The following is an 18,657-nucleotide window of genomic DNA, read 5'->3' on the forward strand; positions in this document are numbered from 1 at the left end:
GGACAGAGCTGGAGTCAGTGCCAGGGCAGGAGTGTGGGAGGTGAAGGAGCAGGGACTGTGACCAGAAAGCCCGGAACACCCTGTGGCTTGGCCACTCCGCAGCCTCCTGACCTTCTAGGGCAGTATGAGTGTTTACTTTGGGGGTAACCGACAATTCAAGGGGTCCTGGTCACACATGACTGCTGTCAGGTATGTGGGTCCAACGCACCAGCGCTCTGCAGGAGAAAGCAGTGGCCAGGTGCTTCCAGAGAGGTAAACTGAGGCACCGGGAGACGGACAAGATAACTGCAAGGGCAAAGGGAGAGCAGAAACAGAAATAGCTTTATTAGGGGGAGCTCCTGGGCGAAGCCCCATGCTCTAGCAAGTAGCCCAGGGGAATCTCAGGCGTTGTTTAGGGCCTGAGGTTTTTAAAGGAAAGGGGGGAGAAGGGGGTGTCCATGCTGCAGCAGCAAGGTTTGTGGCCCAGGATGTTGTTGATCAGCTCTGGCAGGCAGGCCGACCGGTTCTCAGGGAGTCAGGCACCCCAGGCATTGTCCTCGGGTCTCCTCATTCTAGGGGGCAGCTGCTGACCTCCAGGGACGTGCAAGGAAGAGGGGCCCTGACCTGCCTCAGCTCAGTCCATACACTTCCCTGTCGATTAGTCTTGGAAACCCCATGGGGAAGTTCTACTCTGTCCTATGGGATCACCACCAGTCTGAACAGGAATAATTACTATTGATTTCTAAGGGTGATGATGACATAGTGGTTGTGTTAAAAAAAGAAAAGTCTATCAAACCACACATCGATGCTCTGTGGATTTTAGACAAAAGTGCAAGCAGTTCCATGGCGGGGTAGCTTTGTCAACAAATGGTGCTAGAGCAGGTGGGTTGTTTGTGGCCAAGGACGAACCCCAATGTAAATACCGCTATGTATAAAAACCCAAGTCAAGGTGGGGCATGGACCGAAATGTCCAGTAGGAAATGACAGACCTCTTTGAAGAGATGAAAAAGAGAATTGTCGAGACTTAGGGCTGGGAGAACTGAGAGCAATGACTGTCTAACTCCACTTGTTTGAGGGGAGCGGGTGACAGTACAGGTGAAATACATACATATATATAATGTTAATAATCTATAACGAGATCAAGGGTTCCTGGGGGGGAAGGAGGGGATAAAAGGGAGCTGAGATCAGAGTTCAAGGAGAGAATGTTTGGAAACAGACTTCTTTACTATTGGAATTAGGGGATGTCAGGACACCTGTAAGAGCTCCCAATACAATGAGGAATTGAAGGTATTAGGGCTTAAGCAGAGGGTGGTTAGCCTGCACACGCAGCCAATGAAAGGGGGCAGAGGGTGCCCTCGACATTCACGGCTTACAGGAGTGCAAAGGTGCAGGAAGAGCTGGGCCGTTTCCTCTAACCTGAACATGCAGGTACCTCCTTTAAAGTGTCCAGATACAGGCTCTCCCTTGGGGGTGCCCATGGGGTACAGAGAAGGGCGTTCTGTATTTCTTGGCTATAACGCCCCCAGGAAGAAATCACACCGGCTGCCAATCTGAGCTTTCAGGCCCGGAGCAGGGTCCGGGGGACCTCCCTGGACTTCCTGTCAGTCGATGCTGGTTTCACAGTGCAAGGTTCCGGGTCAGACCCACTCTGACCCTGACCAACCCGACGACACAGTCCGGGTTGGCTTGTAGGAAAGGCTCCAGGGGAGAGCGGCGATGGGAAAGCCAGCAGCAGGGACGGAGGGCGGGGAAGCCTGGCCAGTGTGGGCGCTGGCCGGCCGGGCATCTGATCCTCTGGAGCTCTGTCTGGGTTGGAAAGGCTCCCAAATGGACCCTTTCTAAGGCTCCCGGTTACTTAGTCCCATAGGAGGTGGGACACAAGTCAAGTGCGAAGCTCACGATGCTATTTCACGTACAGAGGTTTAATTTGATCCTATGTGCGGATATACATACATTTTTCCTTTGGCTCTGCGGATGGTTTTCCACCCCTAAGCCCCACCCCCAAAACAAATCCTCCAAAGTTATAAAAAATAGAAATTTATAAATAAACCTCGAGAAGTATGCACAGTTTTTACACAGCAATGGTGGGGTCTCAGTGCCCCCCTTCGGGAGAATCACAGCCATCCCCGCCAACTCTGCCACCCCAGCAGCAGCCCGCCCTGCCCTTCAGCACAGCGGGGTGCCACGGGGGCTTGCCCGGTACGCGGCTTCTGAGAGCAGAGGACGCCGGCACTGCCGCGCCTCAAAGCCAGGACCAAGAATCGCCGAGAGCCGAGTCACAGGGCAAGGGGCCAGCACAGCTCCCGCACGCACCAGGAGGCCGGGAGCAGTCCCCGGCTAGCTGTGCTGCTCCGCAGGAGGTCTGCGTCACCACCAACTCCTATCTGGTCCAGGGCCGGAGAGAGCATCCTTCCTTCCAGGCCAAGGATGGAGTGTCTGGGAAGCCCCCTATCCTGCCACCACGTTGACAGGCAAGTGAAAGGAGACAGGGGCCCACGTCCACACAGCATTTGCCCCGGACCCCTGACCATCTTGTACTGAACCTCCGGGTGTGGCTGCCACTTTTCCTCCTGGGACCCCATTTGTGATTTCTCCCTCTGGACAGCAGCCGAGGGCTGGCTGCCCGGCGGTTTCCTGGCCCAGCCGCTTGTTTCCCACGTGTAGAGGTTGCTGAGGATGAAGCTGGCTTCCCTCAGGAGGCTGTGGCGGAGCGAGTCCCACCTGCTCCTGGAAGGAGCCTTGGCTTTGCCCCTGGGCGCCTTGAGGAGGGGCACGTGGCTCTGTCCACGCCGTCTTCCAGCCCAGCCAGGCTGCTCAGCCCACGGGCTTCCTGCTGCTGGCAGTCTGGCTCTCCCACCAGGAGACCAGCGCCATGGCACCCAGGGCCCTGGCTCTGGTCAGAGCAAGCATGTTTCCCAGGAGGGCGGGGACGTGGTGGCCCCCAAGCACATAGCCCACAGAGAGCAGGCTCCTGTGTGAGGCACTTTCTGCACAGGCTGACGAGGGAATCGGAGGCTCCCTGGCAGGTCCAACGACCCGCCAGCACCAGGTCCAGTCAGTTCAACAAGGGAGCTGGGGGGCCAGCTGAAGACTCACTGAGGAGGTGGTTCTGGGAGATCAATTCATTCCACGGTGCCTGCAGGTCACCGGGGGCCAGACACCCTGAACCTCAACCTGGGCGGTCTCTCAGGTGGTCAGCAAAGCAGGGGAGGGCCTTGACTTTCCTGCCACCATCCCTCCCGTCTTCCAGACTTCAGAGAAAGCAGCAGTTCTGGGATGGACAGAAAAGGTCACCAGCTGCCCCCCAGCCCCACCCGTGTGGCACAGCAGCCTCAGCATCACCCTGTTCTCTTCCTCAGCCCAAAGGCGCAGGGGGAACCCCCAAACCAAGGTGAGCACCGCTTGGCCGGGCGGGGCTCGCTCAGCCACAGGGACAGATGGAGGCCCCCTCACGCATGCCTCCAGCACCTTCCAGCCCAGGATGGTGGCGTCCCCGCATGAGCCAGGCTTCCTTCGCAGCTCAGGAGAGGGACCTGGGAGGAAGAGGGACTCATGGGGCCTGGGCGGAGGAGCCGTCTGCTCTCCCACAGGCAGGGAGCTGCTCCTGGGCCCCGGGCTGCAGGACACTCAAGTAAGGACTGTATGGGCCACAGGAGAGGGAAGGGAAGAAACTTCTGCCTTCTCACCAGAGGCATCTCCTCAGGGTTCCCACCCACCCACCCACTCACCGGCGAGCCTCTTTTCTGCCAAGGCACAAAGGAGACTGCCAGCTCCGTGCACTTGGCCCGCCTCACACTCACTTCTTCCTGCGGATCTTGGGCTTCTTCACGGGCCGCAGGTAGGGATTGTCGATGATGCTCTCCTCCCCGTTCCGGCTTCCCGGCAAGGACGCGTTCTGCTGCAGGACAGACGCGTTCTCCTTTTCCGCTCCCGAATCGTCCTGTGCGGGGCAAGATCAAAACCATGCCTGATGGACTGCATCAGGGACACGGCAAATGCCTGTGAGGAGAACAGCCGCTCGTCCACACCAGAGCAGCCGCAGGTGTGAAGTTCATGGCCCAACAGGTCACTACCCCACCACCAAGAGAGCTGCCTTGGTCTGTGCCCACGAAGAACTCTGACGCCTGGGGACCACCGCCTTCCCAAGGTGCCAGGCGGCCGCTGGCCAGCAGGGGAGGGGACCTGACAGGGAGCACGGAACGCTGCACTCCTTGGGAGGGAGGAAAGAAGCCCACCCCTGTGGGGGAAAGAAAACGACCCAAAGCCCTGGCTCCACACCAGGGAGCGGGCCCAGCAGAGAGCCTGTGGGGCTGGCACAGTGCCCTGGGGACTCGCAGCCCACGCCCCAGACTCTGCCCCAGTGGGGCTGCCTTCTTCACGGCATGCCTGTGCAGTCAGACCAAGGAGCCGCTGGCCCAGGGCTCAGAGCGGAAAAGGGGAGAAGCGGTCTCAACATTGGGCAAGGGAGAGGAAATGAACAAGAGCAAGAAAAGATTGCGAGTGTGGTGTAAAATGCCATGGCCACCACCGCAGATGTCCCACAGGACAGACTCACTGCAGCTCAGGTAAAGCTCCGCGTTCACACACGCTCCCGACGAGCACGTGCTCGGGAGATCGTCACTGTGGCTGAGTTTCTGTCAGGATGGTCGAAGCCTCTCAGAAGAAAGACGTAACTGAGCACACGCCCACAGATCAGGATCACAGTCCTGGGAGGCACGGAAGTGGGCTGGCATAGCAGAGCTCACAAAGACAGTGTTCCACACCCACGAGGGTCTGAGAGGTCCCGCGTGGCCATCTTCAGTGGCCCTGCTGGCCTCTCCCTGACCGCCAGAGAGGAGTGCTAAAGATCAAAGGCCTAGGAAACAGCCCAAGGGACCGCTGGGCCAAGGGGACGTCAGCTCCGTTACCCTGAGGTCGGTTTTCATGGCTGTGAGACCAGGATTAGAGGGTGCCCAGAGACCACCACGGGTTGTTCTGAAATGGATCACACTACAAGGTCCTTCACAGAGAGGAAGGAATGTCAAAATCAAAGACCAAGGTTACTGGTCGGACTGAGCCGGGCAGATCTCCTGAGACTCTGGCCCCGAGTCCCCCCTCTGGTCTGGAAATGAACTCACCCCCAGGGCTCAGGCCTCAGCCAAAGGACACAGGTCTGGAAGGGGGGAGAGAAAGCTAGCGAGGTGCCTGCACCTCAGAACAACGGACCACTCGAGACCAAGAGCCCAGCACTTGCTCCACGGAGGACAGAGTTCAGGAGGCCTAGAGAGGAGGGTGGAAACGGTATACAGGAGGGAGTGGACGGACCGCAGTCACAGTGGGGAGACAGCAGTCAATGCCGGAAACACAATACATGTCAATGACCGAATGTAAACCTGAACGTTTGTTCCGCTTAACTTCACCCAATTCATCAACAAATAAATGGCTTGTTTTTGGCGGAAATGTGGTTTGTGGAAGCACTTCTAAGTTCACGTGTATTCAATAGGCTCCCGGTTAAAATAAAGAAAACGTTGGTGGTGTGTTAGCAGTATGTTAAGGTGTGAGAAACTGTTGTGGGTCTGCACCCCAGTTGACATTCATAGGGAAGCATGTGGTGGGAAGGAGGGGAGAAGGGCCGCACCACTGCAGGAACCCGGTCAAGCGCCCAACTGCTCACACAGAAATCTCGCATCCCGGGCCGCGTGGACTGCCCACACAAGCAGACCAGCAGAGGGTGGGCTCGGGACTGTGGGGGCTTAGGGCCATTTCCTTTATATCATCTAGTTCCCTGGAATATGTGTGTGTGTGTGTGTGTGTGTGAGAGAGAGAGAGAGAGATGGGGTGGAGGTAGAAAGATCACATCCAAGGGCAGGCCAGAGGTGCTGTAGTGCCCCCTGGTGACGGGCTGGGCTCCGTCAGGGGAGACGTCAATCCAGAGTCGGGTGCTGCAGGTAGGCACACTATGAATGGCAGCAACTAGGAGAGGCCTGCTGTCGGACTAGACAGCACCAAATGCATCTGGTTCCATTCAGGAGGGGCAGCTGGCCGCGGCCCTGGGCATCAGTCGCAAGCATAATGCAGTTCTTACAAAGGCCTACGTGCCAGGCCCTATCTGACCCAACGCCCCCCATCAGAGGGCACACAGGTCGCCGTGAGGTTCCTCTGGACTGGAGGCTATGCGGGACACCCACCCAGCTACGACCACTGAGGCAGCTCGCTGCAGGAGGTGGCGGCGGGAGAGACAAAGGCCCCGCGATGAAAGCTTTCCGTGGTGAGCAGGGGAGGATGGGTGAGAGGTGCTCGGGGACCGAGTCCCAGGTGAGGGTGATGGAAGCACGCGGCACTGGACAGTGGTGGAGGGCACAGCACGAGCATGGTCGATGCACACGCCCGAAAGACCAGCGTCCCATAGACAAGGGGCCTCCGTAAATTCATGGAAAAACGAAACGGAAAGACAACGCGATTTTTCCACAAATGTTTTGAAGCCCCCTCGTATTTATTTCTTACCACCAAAACAAAACACCGTCTTCCACAACCATGCCAAAGGATCGTTTGAAAACAGAAATCATATAATCACATCCCTTGTCTGATTAAAAACTCCCGATGGAACCAGCCAATCTCAAGAAGACAAGTGTTTCCTGAGGCCACTGTTACAGGGTAAGGTCAGTCAAGACTTCCATCTGAGTTTGCAGATCGGGCAGAGCTAGGAAGGGAAGAGGGCCATGGCTAGACCAGTGGTGCTTAGCCCGTGGGTCTCAGGTCGCCCGATTGGTAACAGTAGCAAACTGACGGTGATGAAGTAACAACGAAAATACTTTTATGGCTGGGGGGTCACCACCACATGAGGAACTGTATGAAAGGGTTGCAGCACTAGAAGGTTGAGAACCACTGGGCTGGACTGACCGGTGCTAACCAGGATGAAATGGAAGACAGTCCGTCAGGGAGGGAGGAGAATTCAGTGTGGGTGAGAATTCAGCGGGGGAACGACTGGGGAAGTTTGATGAGTCGTTTAAAGTGCGGAATACAAAGTTGACAATCTGAAATGTAAATACCCAAAGGCTTACTGTGACTTAGAATAAAATCCAAATTCATTCTCTTTCTTTCTCACACACATACCACCACCACCAAAACCCAAACCCAAAAATAAAAACCAAGCTCGCTACCATCAAGTGGATCTGAGTCTAGTGACCCTGTGGGTTTCTGAGACTATAACTCTTTAAAAGAGCAGAAAGCCTCATCTAGCTGCTGTGGAGCTGCTGGGGGTTGTGAACTGCTGACCTTGTGGTGAGGAGCCCAGAGTGTAGCCCACTGGGTCAACAGGGGTTTTACACACACACACACACACACACACACACACACACGAGGGCCAATGTTCAAGGATGGCTATGTATGGAAAGCTGACTGACTGTAAGGGTCGGTCGAACCCTTACTCCGTGGCTGCTCCATCTAGTGACCACTCTGGGTGCCTCCTTCCCTTCACGCCTGTGAGCCAACAGTCTGCCGGGCACCCTCGGTGGCCAGGGGGGTCTGACAGCCAGACTGTGAGCATGGAGTCACTAGCCACGTCGTAACACAGGGCACCTGGGATGAGGATCCGTTCTACGCAATGGGGATCAATGTCAACAGTGAGAGTCGTGGGGTTTAACCACACTGAGGTCCCCTCAAGGCTCTGACTCCTCCAGGAGTCTCCGACCCCTCTCCTCCACTCTGTCTGGTCTCGGCTGCGCTTCAGCACGGCAGGCACACGCTCACCTCAGGGCCTTGGCGTCGGCCGCTCCCTCTGCCGGAAAGCTCTGCCCCAGAGACTTGCACGCCTCACTCCCTTCACATCTTGACTCACCTGCCACCTTCTCGGGCCACCCTACCAACTGTCCCATGCCCCAGGCCCACAACACACACTTCCTGTCTCCTGCTACATCGTGGTCCCTTTTTCCGTGGGGCAGGGGACTTTGTCTACTTGGTTTCCTGCGAATGCCCCAGAACCTGGCCCTGTGCCTGGCCCTGGCAGGTGCTCGTTTCAGCATCTGCTCAATGAGTGAGTGACTCTCCCGGACGTGGATTTCGCTCCAGTAGGCAGGCAGGTCACACCTGGGCCTTCATGGACCCGTCATGCAAGCTCCTGGCGTAAAGCCAGAGATCTGGGGCAACAGGCAAATGTCTGATTCCCGGGGCAACCGGCTGGAGACGGGCCTGGGCAGAACGTACCGTGCTGCCGTGAAGAGGGAGGTTCTCTGTGTCCGTCTGCTCGTCCTGCTCTGAGGAGTCCGTCTCCTCCATCTGCTGCGTCTCCAGCTCGGAGGGAAGCAGGGCCGTCAGGTAGGGGATGGTGAAGGGCCTGGCAGCGATCACTGGCAGGAGGGAAGAGAGGCACATCTGCTCCACGGCCCTGCCAGCCAGGCGGCCAGCTGCACGGAGCGGGCACTTACGAGGGGCCAGGCAAGGGCCACCGGCTTCAATGCTCAGTAAGTGCAATTAGAACCCTTGGTTCTAAACGAGGAACCGAAGGCACAGAGGGGTCAAGTAAGTTCCTCAAACACAGCCAAGTGGGTTCCAAACTCAGGCAGTGTGACTGCAGAGGCCACGCTTAGGGCACCCACCACGAAAGCCCACCGTCATCGAGTCAATTAAACCCCCTCTCAGATTTCTGAGCCTGCATCTTCCCCGTCACCGGTGACGAGAGTCGCAGTCCGGCGTTTACCAGGCAGCGCCGACAGCACCCCTGAACCCTAGCAAGGCAGCGGCTCTGTGATCTGGGGCCCAGGGCCAGCTAAGGCCACGGTGTCTTATTTCTAGAGCAGGGCCGTCGAGACTTCCGGCCTGATGGGCTCAAGTGCCAATGCTGGACTTGAGGTTTCCCTCGTGGACACTCGGTGGATGAGAACCTCCGTTTCCCCAGAAGGAAAGGGGAGGAGGGAGGAGACTGTTGACACAACAAACACTGACGAAGAACGGAAAGCCCCACATGCACAGGCAGGGCAGAGGCAGAGGCTGGGAGCCAGGCTAAGCGCATGCCCACTGGCCGAGGTGGGGGTCCTGCACTCAGAAGGAGGGGGTGTGCATGCTGCCCACTAGCTGTGTGACCCTGGGCCAGTGACTTCATTTCTCTAGGTCCTACGTCCTGATGTCCTACCGGGGTGGTGGCAGCAGTTTCTTGGCCAATTTCTTTCCTTCACCTTTGTGAAAACCGGCCTTAGGTGCCCTGGTGGCACCGTGGCTGAGCACCGACCGGGCTGTGGTTCACACCCAGCCCGAGGCTCTGGGGCCCTGGCTTCTGCAGAGATGACAGCCCGGGGCACCCTGACACACGGGGCGGCCATGAGCCAGAGTCGACTGCCCAGCACACAGCGCCTCGGAGTCCGAGTGGCAGGGTCCCTGGGGCACGCTGCGGTGCTGGGTCAGACATCAGGCGCCATATTCAGTGAGGACAACCCGCGGAGATCCTGTAACCACTGGCTTCTGTCCCTCGAGGCCCACCAAACCCAATGCCCCTTGTGTGGGCCAGCTGGGCAGAGGCTGTTCCTCTCAGGGTCCTCGCTGGGGACAGGCCCTGACAGCCTGGGAAAGGAGCTAAGAATGTGAGGACGAGGCTTCGGACCCCTAAGAACAGCAGGCCCGTGTCTTCCTCCCCGGCGGTGGGAGGCTCTCGAATGCAAGACAGGGAGGCGGGGGAGTGGCAGGGGATGCTCACGCGGAAAGGTGCTGACATCGTCTCTGAAGAGACTCTGGGTCTCGCCCGTCTTGGCCATGAAGCGGGTGAGCGCCCGCTCCACGTCGCGGCGCTGGGACGCCGCTTTCTCCCGCAGGACCTGGTAGTCCGACACAGGCTCGCGGTACGTCTGGGGAGAGAGCACGGGCACCAGGTCACGCACGGCTCCTGGTCCACCCTCTCAGGGACCCAGGGGCCAGGATTCAAACAGCAACTTCCGGGAGGCGGAAAGAAGACAGCGTGACCACCATGCATACATGCTTATCTTCACCTTCAAGAGCAAGATGTCAACAAGTGGGATGTACTTCAGGCCTGTACTCAGCCACGGGGAGCGCTGGTCTGTTATACACTCGCTAACCTCAAGGGGGATTGGGATGGGTGCCCTCTTACCCTGCACCCAGCTCAGGCGCTGACAGGGGCCACCAGGTCCCCTCGGCGTACACTGACACCCTGACATGCATGGAGGGGCTGCTAAGTGCACCGGTGGGTTGTTTCTTACACCAGCCCTCACGGCACGGGCAGACTTCACAGACGTACAGGGAGAAGGTGTGAACGTGAGCACAAGGAAGGAAGGGGACAGGAGGGCGAGCACGCCCCCCTCTGGTGACACATCACATCACGGGGTCAAAAAGAGATGGCATCCGACGGAGAAGGTGGCCACACCCTTGTCCAGTGCTGAGGACAAAGGTGACATGTCAGCAAGGACCGAGAACGTCCCTGCTTGTCTCGGTCTGGAGAGAGGCTTCTGGAAGCACTGTCACTGTTCCCGAGTTTTTCACTGACTGTCCTTTTTTTAACAACTCACTGCCACCGAGTGGGCACTGACTCGCAGCGGCCCTCTCCGACAGAGTAGAACCTCCCCCGTGGGCTTCTGAGGCTGTAAGTCCTCACAGTAGCAGACAGGCTTGTCTGCCATCCCCTGAAACGCCAACCTTGCAGTTAGCAGCCCAACACTTAACCCACAATGCCCCCTCAACTGCTCCAACCTCACAGAAGTAGATTGCCAGGCCTTTCTCCCGTGGTGCCTCGGGGTGGATTCAATCAATTAACCCTGTCGTTGGGAGCCGGGTGCAAACCATTTAGTGCCACCCAGGCACCTAACCTTATTTGGTTCCAGGCTACATCATGAAGCTCGGCAAATGTTGGCAAAAGGGGGTTGGCACAATGGTGGAGCGCTCAGTGGAGAGCCCAAGGGCAGGTGCTTTGAATACACCAGCCACTTCCCAGGAGAAAAGACCTAAAGATCGGCTTCCACAGAGACGCCCGGTGCTCTGTCACAGCGTGTCGTGAGTCAGCACTGACTAGGCGGCACGCAGCCAACATACACTGAACATGTGGTCAGTTTCCGTGCTAAGTCACCTTTTCCTCCCATCTGCATTCTGTCTGGACAGATGGCCCGGAGGACTTGCCCCAACAGCCCTCCCGGCAGCCATAGTTACACCTCCACCCTGTGTGCAGGGAGGGGCGGGGGCTGGAGAGTGGAGCTGCCTCTGGGGCCCCCTTTGCACACTGCACTTTGCCCAGACACAGTGAAAGTGCTAGTGAGGCCCACAGGAGCACACTACTTCACCCGTCCTCGCTCAGACTTAGCGTTCCACTGCAAGACCTTTAAAAACCAAAACAAAACCCCAAGCTCACTGCCAGCAAGTCAGCCCTGTGGACGGGGTGAGCTGGCCCTCGGGCATTCTGAGGCTGCACACCTTGACGGGAGCAGAAGGCCCCCTTCTTCTCCCGAGGAGCAGCTGGTGGTTTCAAACTGCTGAGCCTGTGGCTAGCAGCCAAACATGCAACCCATAACACGACCAGGGCGTCTCTCACACGACTAGTGAAGTGTTTTTAAAGTGCGGCGCTGTCGGCTAAGCGCTGGACCGATGAGCGCCAAGGTTGGCAGTTCAAACCTGCAAGCTGCTCTGTGGAAGAAATCTGAGGCTATTTGCTCCCATAAAGATTCACAGCCTCGGAAACCTTACACTGGGACGCTGGGAGTCAAAACCCATTCCAGGGCGGCAGGCTTGTTTCCTTTTAACTTTTATTTACTTGGAACATTTTATTGTGGTGTGGGTGAACATTTACAGAGCCAATCAGTTCCCCATTCAATAATGCACACTGTCAGTTCCCCCATTCAACAATGCACGCACACTGTGTTTCCCGGTGTTTATTTCAACCCCTCACTGTTGACAGCACTCGGGCCGCTCCCTCCTGGGTTCCCCCCTCCCACCTGCCCATCGTCCCTGACTCCTGAACTCTGTTCTTGGGCACATGCTGCCCTTTGGCTCTTGTACAGTTGGTGCTTTGAGGAGATTGCTCCTCACGAGAGCTCCTGTTCACTGGATGGGCCTGTGGGTTGTTGGGCTCCAAGGTGATCTCTGGGAGTGGGTTCAGGTCCAGATTTAAATGGTTTCTCTAAACTCGGGTGTGTATATAGGTAAATAGATTAATTCGTAAACATAGAGGTATAGGCCTATGCACATATATTTATATGGCAACACTGAGGCAGTACATGGACTTTGGGCCTCTGATCAAACCCTCCCTCAATGCAAGAACACTCTGGCAGTCTAACAACCTGGCACTCTGTGATGCTCACCCTTCCGGCAGATCGCTTAAGACAAAATGGGTAAACAAGCAAATGTGGTGAAGAGAGCTGATGTTGCTAGACTATCAAAAGATATAGCATCTGGGGTCTTAAAGGCTTGAAGCTAAATGAGCAGCCATCTAGCAGAGAAGCAACAAGCCCACATGGAAGAAGCACACCAGACAGTGTGATCATCAGGTAACAGGCATCAGAAGACCTCAAACAAACAAACAAGAACCACATTGCTGAGAACGAGGGGGTTCAGAGCAGAGACCCCAAACCCATCTGCAGACAATGGGACAGCCCCTCACAGAAGGAAGGGTCACAAGGAAGAGACGAGTCGACCGGGGCGCAGCACAGCACCGATGAAACACACACTATTCCTCTGGTTCTCTGAGGCTTCCTCACTATCATGACCCCAGTCCCGCCTTCCCTGCGGGCTACCCTGGAGCATGGGCACAGGCCCAGATGAGAGCTCACAGCACACGGGATCCAGGCCGGCTAAAGCCCTCAGGCACGGGAATGGGAATAGTGGTACCTGGAGGGTAGGGAAAGTTGGGGAGGAAGGGGGAACTGCTCGCAACGATTGACACACAACCAGCCTGCCCCAGCCCCACCCCTGAATAACAGAAACCGTGGGGGAAGGGAGACAGTGGTCGGTGTAAGACATGAAAATAATAGTTTATCATTTATCAAGGGGCCATGGGGGGGGGCGGAAGAGGAGCTGATACCAAGGGCTCAAACAGAAAATAAATGTTTAGAAAATGATAGCAACCTATGCACATATGTGCTTAATGCAATTGATGTGTGGAATGTTGTAAAAGCTGTAATGCAAGAAAATAAAGAACTGTGATGCAGGGTAGCACCAATAAAACATACAACTTTCTTCTAGTTCTTTAATGCTTCCTCCCCCCACTATCATGATCCCAATTCTACCTTACAAATCTGGCTAGACCAGAGCTTGTATACTGGTACAGGTAAGAGCTGGAAACACAGGGAATCCAGAACAGATAAACCCCTCGGGACCAAAAATGAGAGTAGCAATACCAAGTGGTGGATGGGGAAGGTGGGGGGAGAAAGAGGGAGCTGATCACAATGATCTACATATAACCCTCTCCCTGGGGGATGGGCAACAGAAAGGTGCGTGAAGGGAGACATCTGTCAGTGTAAGACATGGAAAAATAATAATTTATAAATTATCAAGGGTTCGGGAGGGGAAAAAATGAGCTGATACCAAAGGCTCAGGTAGAAAACGTTTAGAGAAGGATGAGGGCGACATATGTACAAATGTGCTTGACACAATGGATGCATGGATGGAGGTGGTAAGAGCCCTCAGCAAAATGATTTAACAACAACAACATGATCTTTAAATAAATAAGTAAGTAATAAAGGGGGTCTCCGGGTCATGGCCTCAGGGGTCCCCCTTGTTTTAAAAAACAACGATGGAAAGTCTGAAAATTCCAGAGGAGCACACCCAATAATTCCCTCGAGCCCATCTGTGGACGGTACTCCCAGTGTTGTTGAACATGGCCCGTGGTTTCTGTGGTTTTGTGGGAGAGGTACGACCGGGCTCCACTTCCATTTCTTTGTTAAACTTAATTCTCATCAGCCCGTCTGAGAGATGACTCATTCTCCTTGAGACAGCCCCAGTGCCTGACAGCTCTTTCACCCACACGCATGCTTTGGGGCTGCAGTCTGAGAATCAGCAGGAACTGACTCTGCTTGGCGTCGGTCACAGCCCTCCCATCACCCCCACCACCACCCCTGCCTCGTCACTCACCGGAGTTTTGATGTAGGTGTGGGGGTCCGGGAACTCGGGGAAGTGGCTGGGGATGTGTGGCGGGTGCGGCCGGTTCTGCCCCGCTGTGAGGGCCTTGGGGGTCACTGGCTGATTGGTCACTGGAGCTGCAACAGAGTCACAACCAGTTACTCCTCCACCCACGGCCCCACTGTCCACAGCTGCGGTCTCTGCCCAAACCCGCCTTTCCTCAACGTGGATGCTGGGCCTCCAGCTTGGGACTAAGGGGCTTCTGAGTTGCTCTGCAGAAAGGGCCTTGAGTAGCTCAAGGTCCTGAGGAGGTCAGGGGTCGCAGGCTGGCGCTCCCACCCACAGCAAGCTGCCCGCAGGACTCTCAGGTAGGCGGCGGCGACTGCGCTGACGTCCCCTTTGCAAACGGGCTGCAGAGGAGCTAGGGGAGAGGACAGATTAATTGGCCTCTTTTCAGGACCCCGGACACTATACACAGTGTGAACAGAGGTACGCTGCGAGCCAGGGAAGCTACGTGTGGGCTGAACGGCAGCAAGTGACGACTTTGAAAGTGACACCTTTGCAAAAACTAAAAAGACCCCACCAAGGCAAGAACTATAACAAACAGACACCCAGCTGCTTCTCTGGAGGTATCTAGCTGAGCCCGTCCCTGCTCAGCTTGCTCAGCAAGCTTTCCAGGGAAAGGGAGAGAGTTCAGAGAGTGTAAGCCTCACAGGCCAGAGGCTCTGTCAAAGCTGCTGACAGCTGGCACGGAGCACAAGGAAACCAGCGAGATGGCTGCGCGTCAATAAAACTTGATTTGTGAAAACAGAGCAGCTGGGCTCGGCCCCCCACAGGGCACACTTTGTTGACCCCCCCAATCTAAGGAAGAACAAGGACACCCCCGTTTTCCACACAGCACTGATTGTTCTTCGGGGACTTAAGGCACAAGAACCACTGCAGCAGCTCAGAGACGGGCCTCCTTCTGCTGACTCCGCGTCTCGGCGGGATCTTATTTTGCCCCTTTGAAGACGGTGACAGGCAGCTTGGAAGCGGGAAGGGAGTCTGCAACCAACAAGGAGTGACCCAACCTCCCCTGCCCTCTCAATCAACCCATCCCACGAGCCTGAGCCGAGTGCCAAACTCACTGCCATCGAGTCCTTTCGACTCACAGCGACCCTGTGGGTTTCTGAGGCTGTAACTCTATGGGAGTAGACAGCCTCATCTTTCTCCCCCGGAGTAGGTGGTGGTGTTGAACTGCTGACCTTGTGGTTAGCAGCCCAACTTGTAAGCACTACACCCCCAGGGCGCTGCTGGGCAGTTCAGTTCGAAACCACTTACGGGCAGTGATGACCATCCTCTGGGACCGTTTCGCATAAGCAGGGAGCGTGTCCACGTTGAAACCTAAGGGACAGGGAAAGAGGACTCGCTATCCAGACCACCGGATACGGAACATGGAAATGAGAGCTACGTGGTCGGGAAAACTCCCAACTCTCTCTTGGTCCGCCTCTCAAGAGAAGCTCCAACAGAACCCTCCACAGAGTCGGGGTGGCCTCTCAGGGGAATCTTCTCTCCATCACGCCTGAAAGCTTAAAAGTAAAAAACGCTGACGCAAGGCCATTGAGCTGACACGGCCAACAGGGGCGGTTCCTCCTTCTCTTGTGACTCTGACTAGGTTGCCGAGAGGACCTGGGCCCTGGACACTTTACTCACCCATCTCCACGAGGGTGACCACGATATCCGACAGCGTGGGCTGCGTCCTGGCCGTGTGCTCGCAGTAAGACTTGGCACTCCTCCCGATTTCCGAAATGTCTAAGAAGGGACCAAAGGTACAAAGTCTTGTTTTCTGGTGAACGGATTTGTGTTTTTCTTGCGCCTGAAGGGGAGACGCTAACGAACAGTCATGCTAGCATTTCTCTGCAGGAAGCAAGCATGTTGAGTTTAGGAGGCCGGGCTCCACGCATGGGCTTTGGCCGTGGTGGAAGGAGGTTCTAGGGATGCCGGGCAGCGGTGCTATCACACACCCACACAACTGTCTTTCCCTGGGGAAGGTCTCAGCTCTCACTGGACGCACAAAGGGGCCCCAGACGAGTAAGGCATGCTGAGTAAGGCCTTGCTGACGGACGTCGGGGCCTGGTGGTTCAGAAGATGAAAACAAGTAAGGGAAGAGGCCCTAACTGAAGATCCACCACCAACTCCCCACACTACCGAGCAAGTCCCCAAGCACCAACCTGGCGGGCAGCATCTGTGCACTGTGGGAACATGTAGCACCAACCCTGGGAGAACAGCCCAGAAATAAACCAGGCAGCAGAGGAAGTATCTTCCTCCTTTGGTTGCCTGCGCTTCGGCTGGGAGCTCTGGGAATAACCAAGGATGTGCACAGCACTGCAGCCAACCACCCACAGGCAGCCGTCTAAGACCGGGCTCAGCGGAACCCGGGGTTAGTCAGGCAGCAAACAGTCCCACAACTTCCATGTCCAGTGCCTGAGGACAAGCAGGTGCCTACGTCTCAACCAGCCCTTCAGCATAAGCCACCCCAGCCTCGGGCTGAAGTCCTCATCCGAGTTCCAGGGGCCTTACTCGTCTGGGGCCCCTTGGTGCGTCCAGCGCAGGCCCTTAAATACCATCTCCACACCTTTCACAGCTAATCCTCATAGCTTTCCTCCACAGCAGCAGCACCTTCAACGGCAGCCACTTCCTCTCAGGGCAAAAAGCTCTCTCGTGTGGTGCTTTTGAGAGAGGAATACATCCAGGGAGACCTTTTTAAACTCAAAATTCCAAGATCTTTTTAAGAACAGAATTCTTGCCTTTTGGGAATTCTCAGTCAGTTCCTTTAGCGGGGGAAAAAAAGTTACCAAACCATCTGGGAACCGCTGTGAGTCCCTGAAACGCTTTCAAAAGTTCACGAGGTCAAAGCTATTTTCATAAAATTAAAACTCCAATGAGTACAAGAAGAAAATGTTCTAGATTTGATTGTGGTTGGTAACAGTACAACTCTTGATATGACTGAACTGTTGAAATGTCTGACATGTGGATGAAGCGTCAACAGAACTGTTGAAAAACTCAAACTCTCTTTCCTTCTTTGACTGTCATCCTCTCATGCAGAGGCAGACATGACCCATGAGGACAATGAGCCTTTGACGGATAATGGAATGAGTGCTTGTGCGGTGCTATGCTCCACTGTGGCAAATATTTCTCTCTCTCTCTGTGTATGTGTATAAAATAAAAAACCGCGTCTAGTGACATCTGCCGGCTAGTAAGTGGCAGAGTGATGCTTTATACCCAGGTCCAGGTGATTTCCAACACCTGTGAACCACTTTCCTAGGCTCGACATTTTCTGACATTCTCTCACAGGGTCACAAGGCAGGACTCAGAACCAAGGCAGGGGATGACGCAGAGAGGACCTAAGGCCACTTCCCAGTACTCACAGCTCTGCAGCATCTCTGTGAGCGTTTCCACGGACGCTTTCTCGGCACTTTCGAACCCTGCTTCGGTCAGTAAGGAGCTCACCACCACTTGCAGAGTTCGCCTCCGGGCCAGATGGTAGTTATCGGCTGGGTTAGTGGACTGTTTACTTCCCGATCTCTGTCAAGCAGCAGCCCAGGGAGATGGTTAACCACAGGACAAGGTGCACGCAGCGCATGGCATACAAAGTTCTTTGCTAAACATCAATTTATTGGTGCTTAATAAAAGGCTAAGAAGCCCCAGTAGCACAAAGGTTAAGCACTTGGCTGTTGAAGATGGGGCGGTTCAAACCCACGAGCCATCCCGTGAGACGAAAACATAGCAGTTTGCTTCAGAAACCCACAGGGGCAGTTCTACTCTGTCCCTCCAGGTCACCCTTTAGACTTTGAGATCTTGGCCAACTGAGTATTAACAGAACTCCAAGTATTACCTCACTCCAAGAGAGTGCTACTACAAGGACTGCCTTGGCCTTCCTAAAACTTACAATTCCAGTAAAACCTAATGGCTCTCCCTTCCCAACTGATAATTGTGGGGTGGGGGTCTGGGGTGCTGGGACATGACCAAAGAGCCCATGTCCCTGTATGCAAAACGTGATGACGACGACTACGCTCTTCTATCTTCGCCCTTATTCTACCATCATAAACCCATTAATAGACACTCCGGGCCTAAAGATTGTTTGGTGCTTTCTAGTTTAGCAGATCTTCAGCATAAATAATCGAAGGAGTGCATGGATGATACCGAATTTATATCGATCTCCCCAAACATGAAGCTCCGTCCACTTAGCCTTCCACCCCGCACGCCACTTCGCCAACAAGGTCAATTAAAACAAGCTTGATGCGGGGAGGGGAGCCCAGCGCAGAGGCACGTAGCAAACAGGAAAACAAACATTTTGAAACGGGAATCGCTCCCACTGTGGTTGGCCAATGAGGAGGCGAAAACGGTCTCACCGGACCAATCAGGATGCGTTCCGGATTCCCAACCCCCCCAACCGGGAACGAGCCAATCAGGAAACAGGTCCTCCAACTCGGGAGGCCTCCGCCAAGTCCGGAGCAGGGGGAGCCCACAGGCCTGAAAGACTCTCTTCCCCTCGGAGCTTGTGGCGGCGCTGGATTCGTGGGTACGAGCTCGCCACCCAGGCCAGGGGGAAGTCACGGGACACCTGCGCCTCCTGCTCTTACCGTTCCGGAGCCGCCGGCCCCGGCAGGAGCCGCC

At 55.6% G+C, this 18,657-nt stretch overlaps 1 protein-coding gene across 1 annotated transcript; it reads right to left on the reverse strand.

The window, feature by feature from the left end:
• Positions 1-1,883: 1,883 nt before the first annotated feature.
• Positions 1,884-18,653, reverse strand: TAF8 (TATA-box binding protein associated factor 8; the record flags this gene model as incomplete). Its single annotated transcript, XM_030886913.2, has 9 exons — positions 1,884-3,512; positions 3,780-3,919; positions 8,161-8,303; positions 9,644-9,791; positions 14,014-14,138; positions 15,322-15,384; positions 15,694-15,792; positions 17,409-17,565; positions 18,624-18,653. Coding segments are annotated over 9 exons (918 nt in total), but the record flags the coding sequence as incomplete, so codon positions are not given.
• Positions 18,654-18,657: the final 4 nt, after the last annotated feature.

Source organism: Echinops telfairi, unplaced genomic scaffold, assembly GCF_000313985.2.
Source record: "Echinops telfairi isolate 266 unplaced genomic scaffold, ASM31398v2 ScPeMD7_3533;HRSCAF=4204_1, whole genome shotgun sequence".
Lineage (NCBI taxonomy): Eukaryota > Metazoa > Chordata > Mammalia > Afrosoricida > Tenrecidae > Echinops > Echinops telfairi.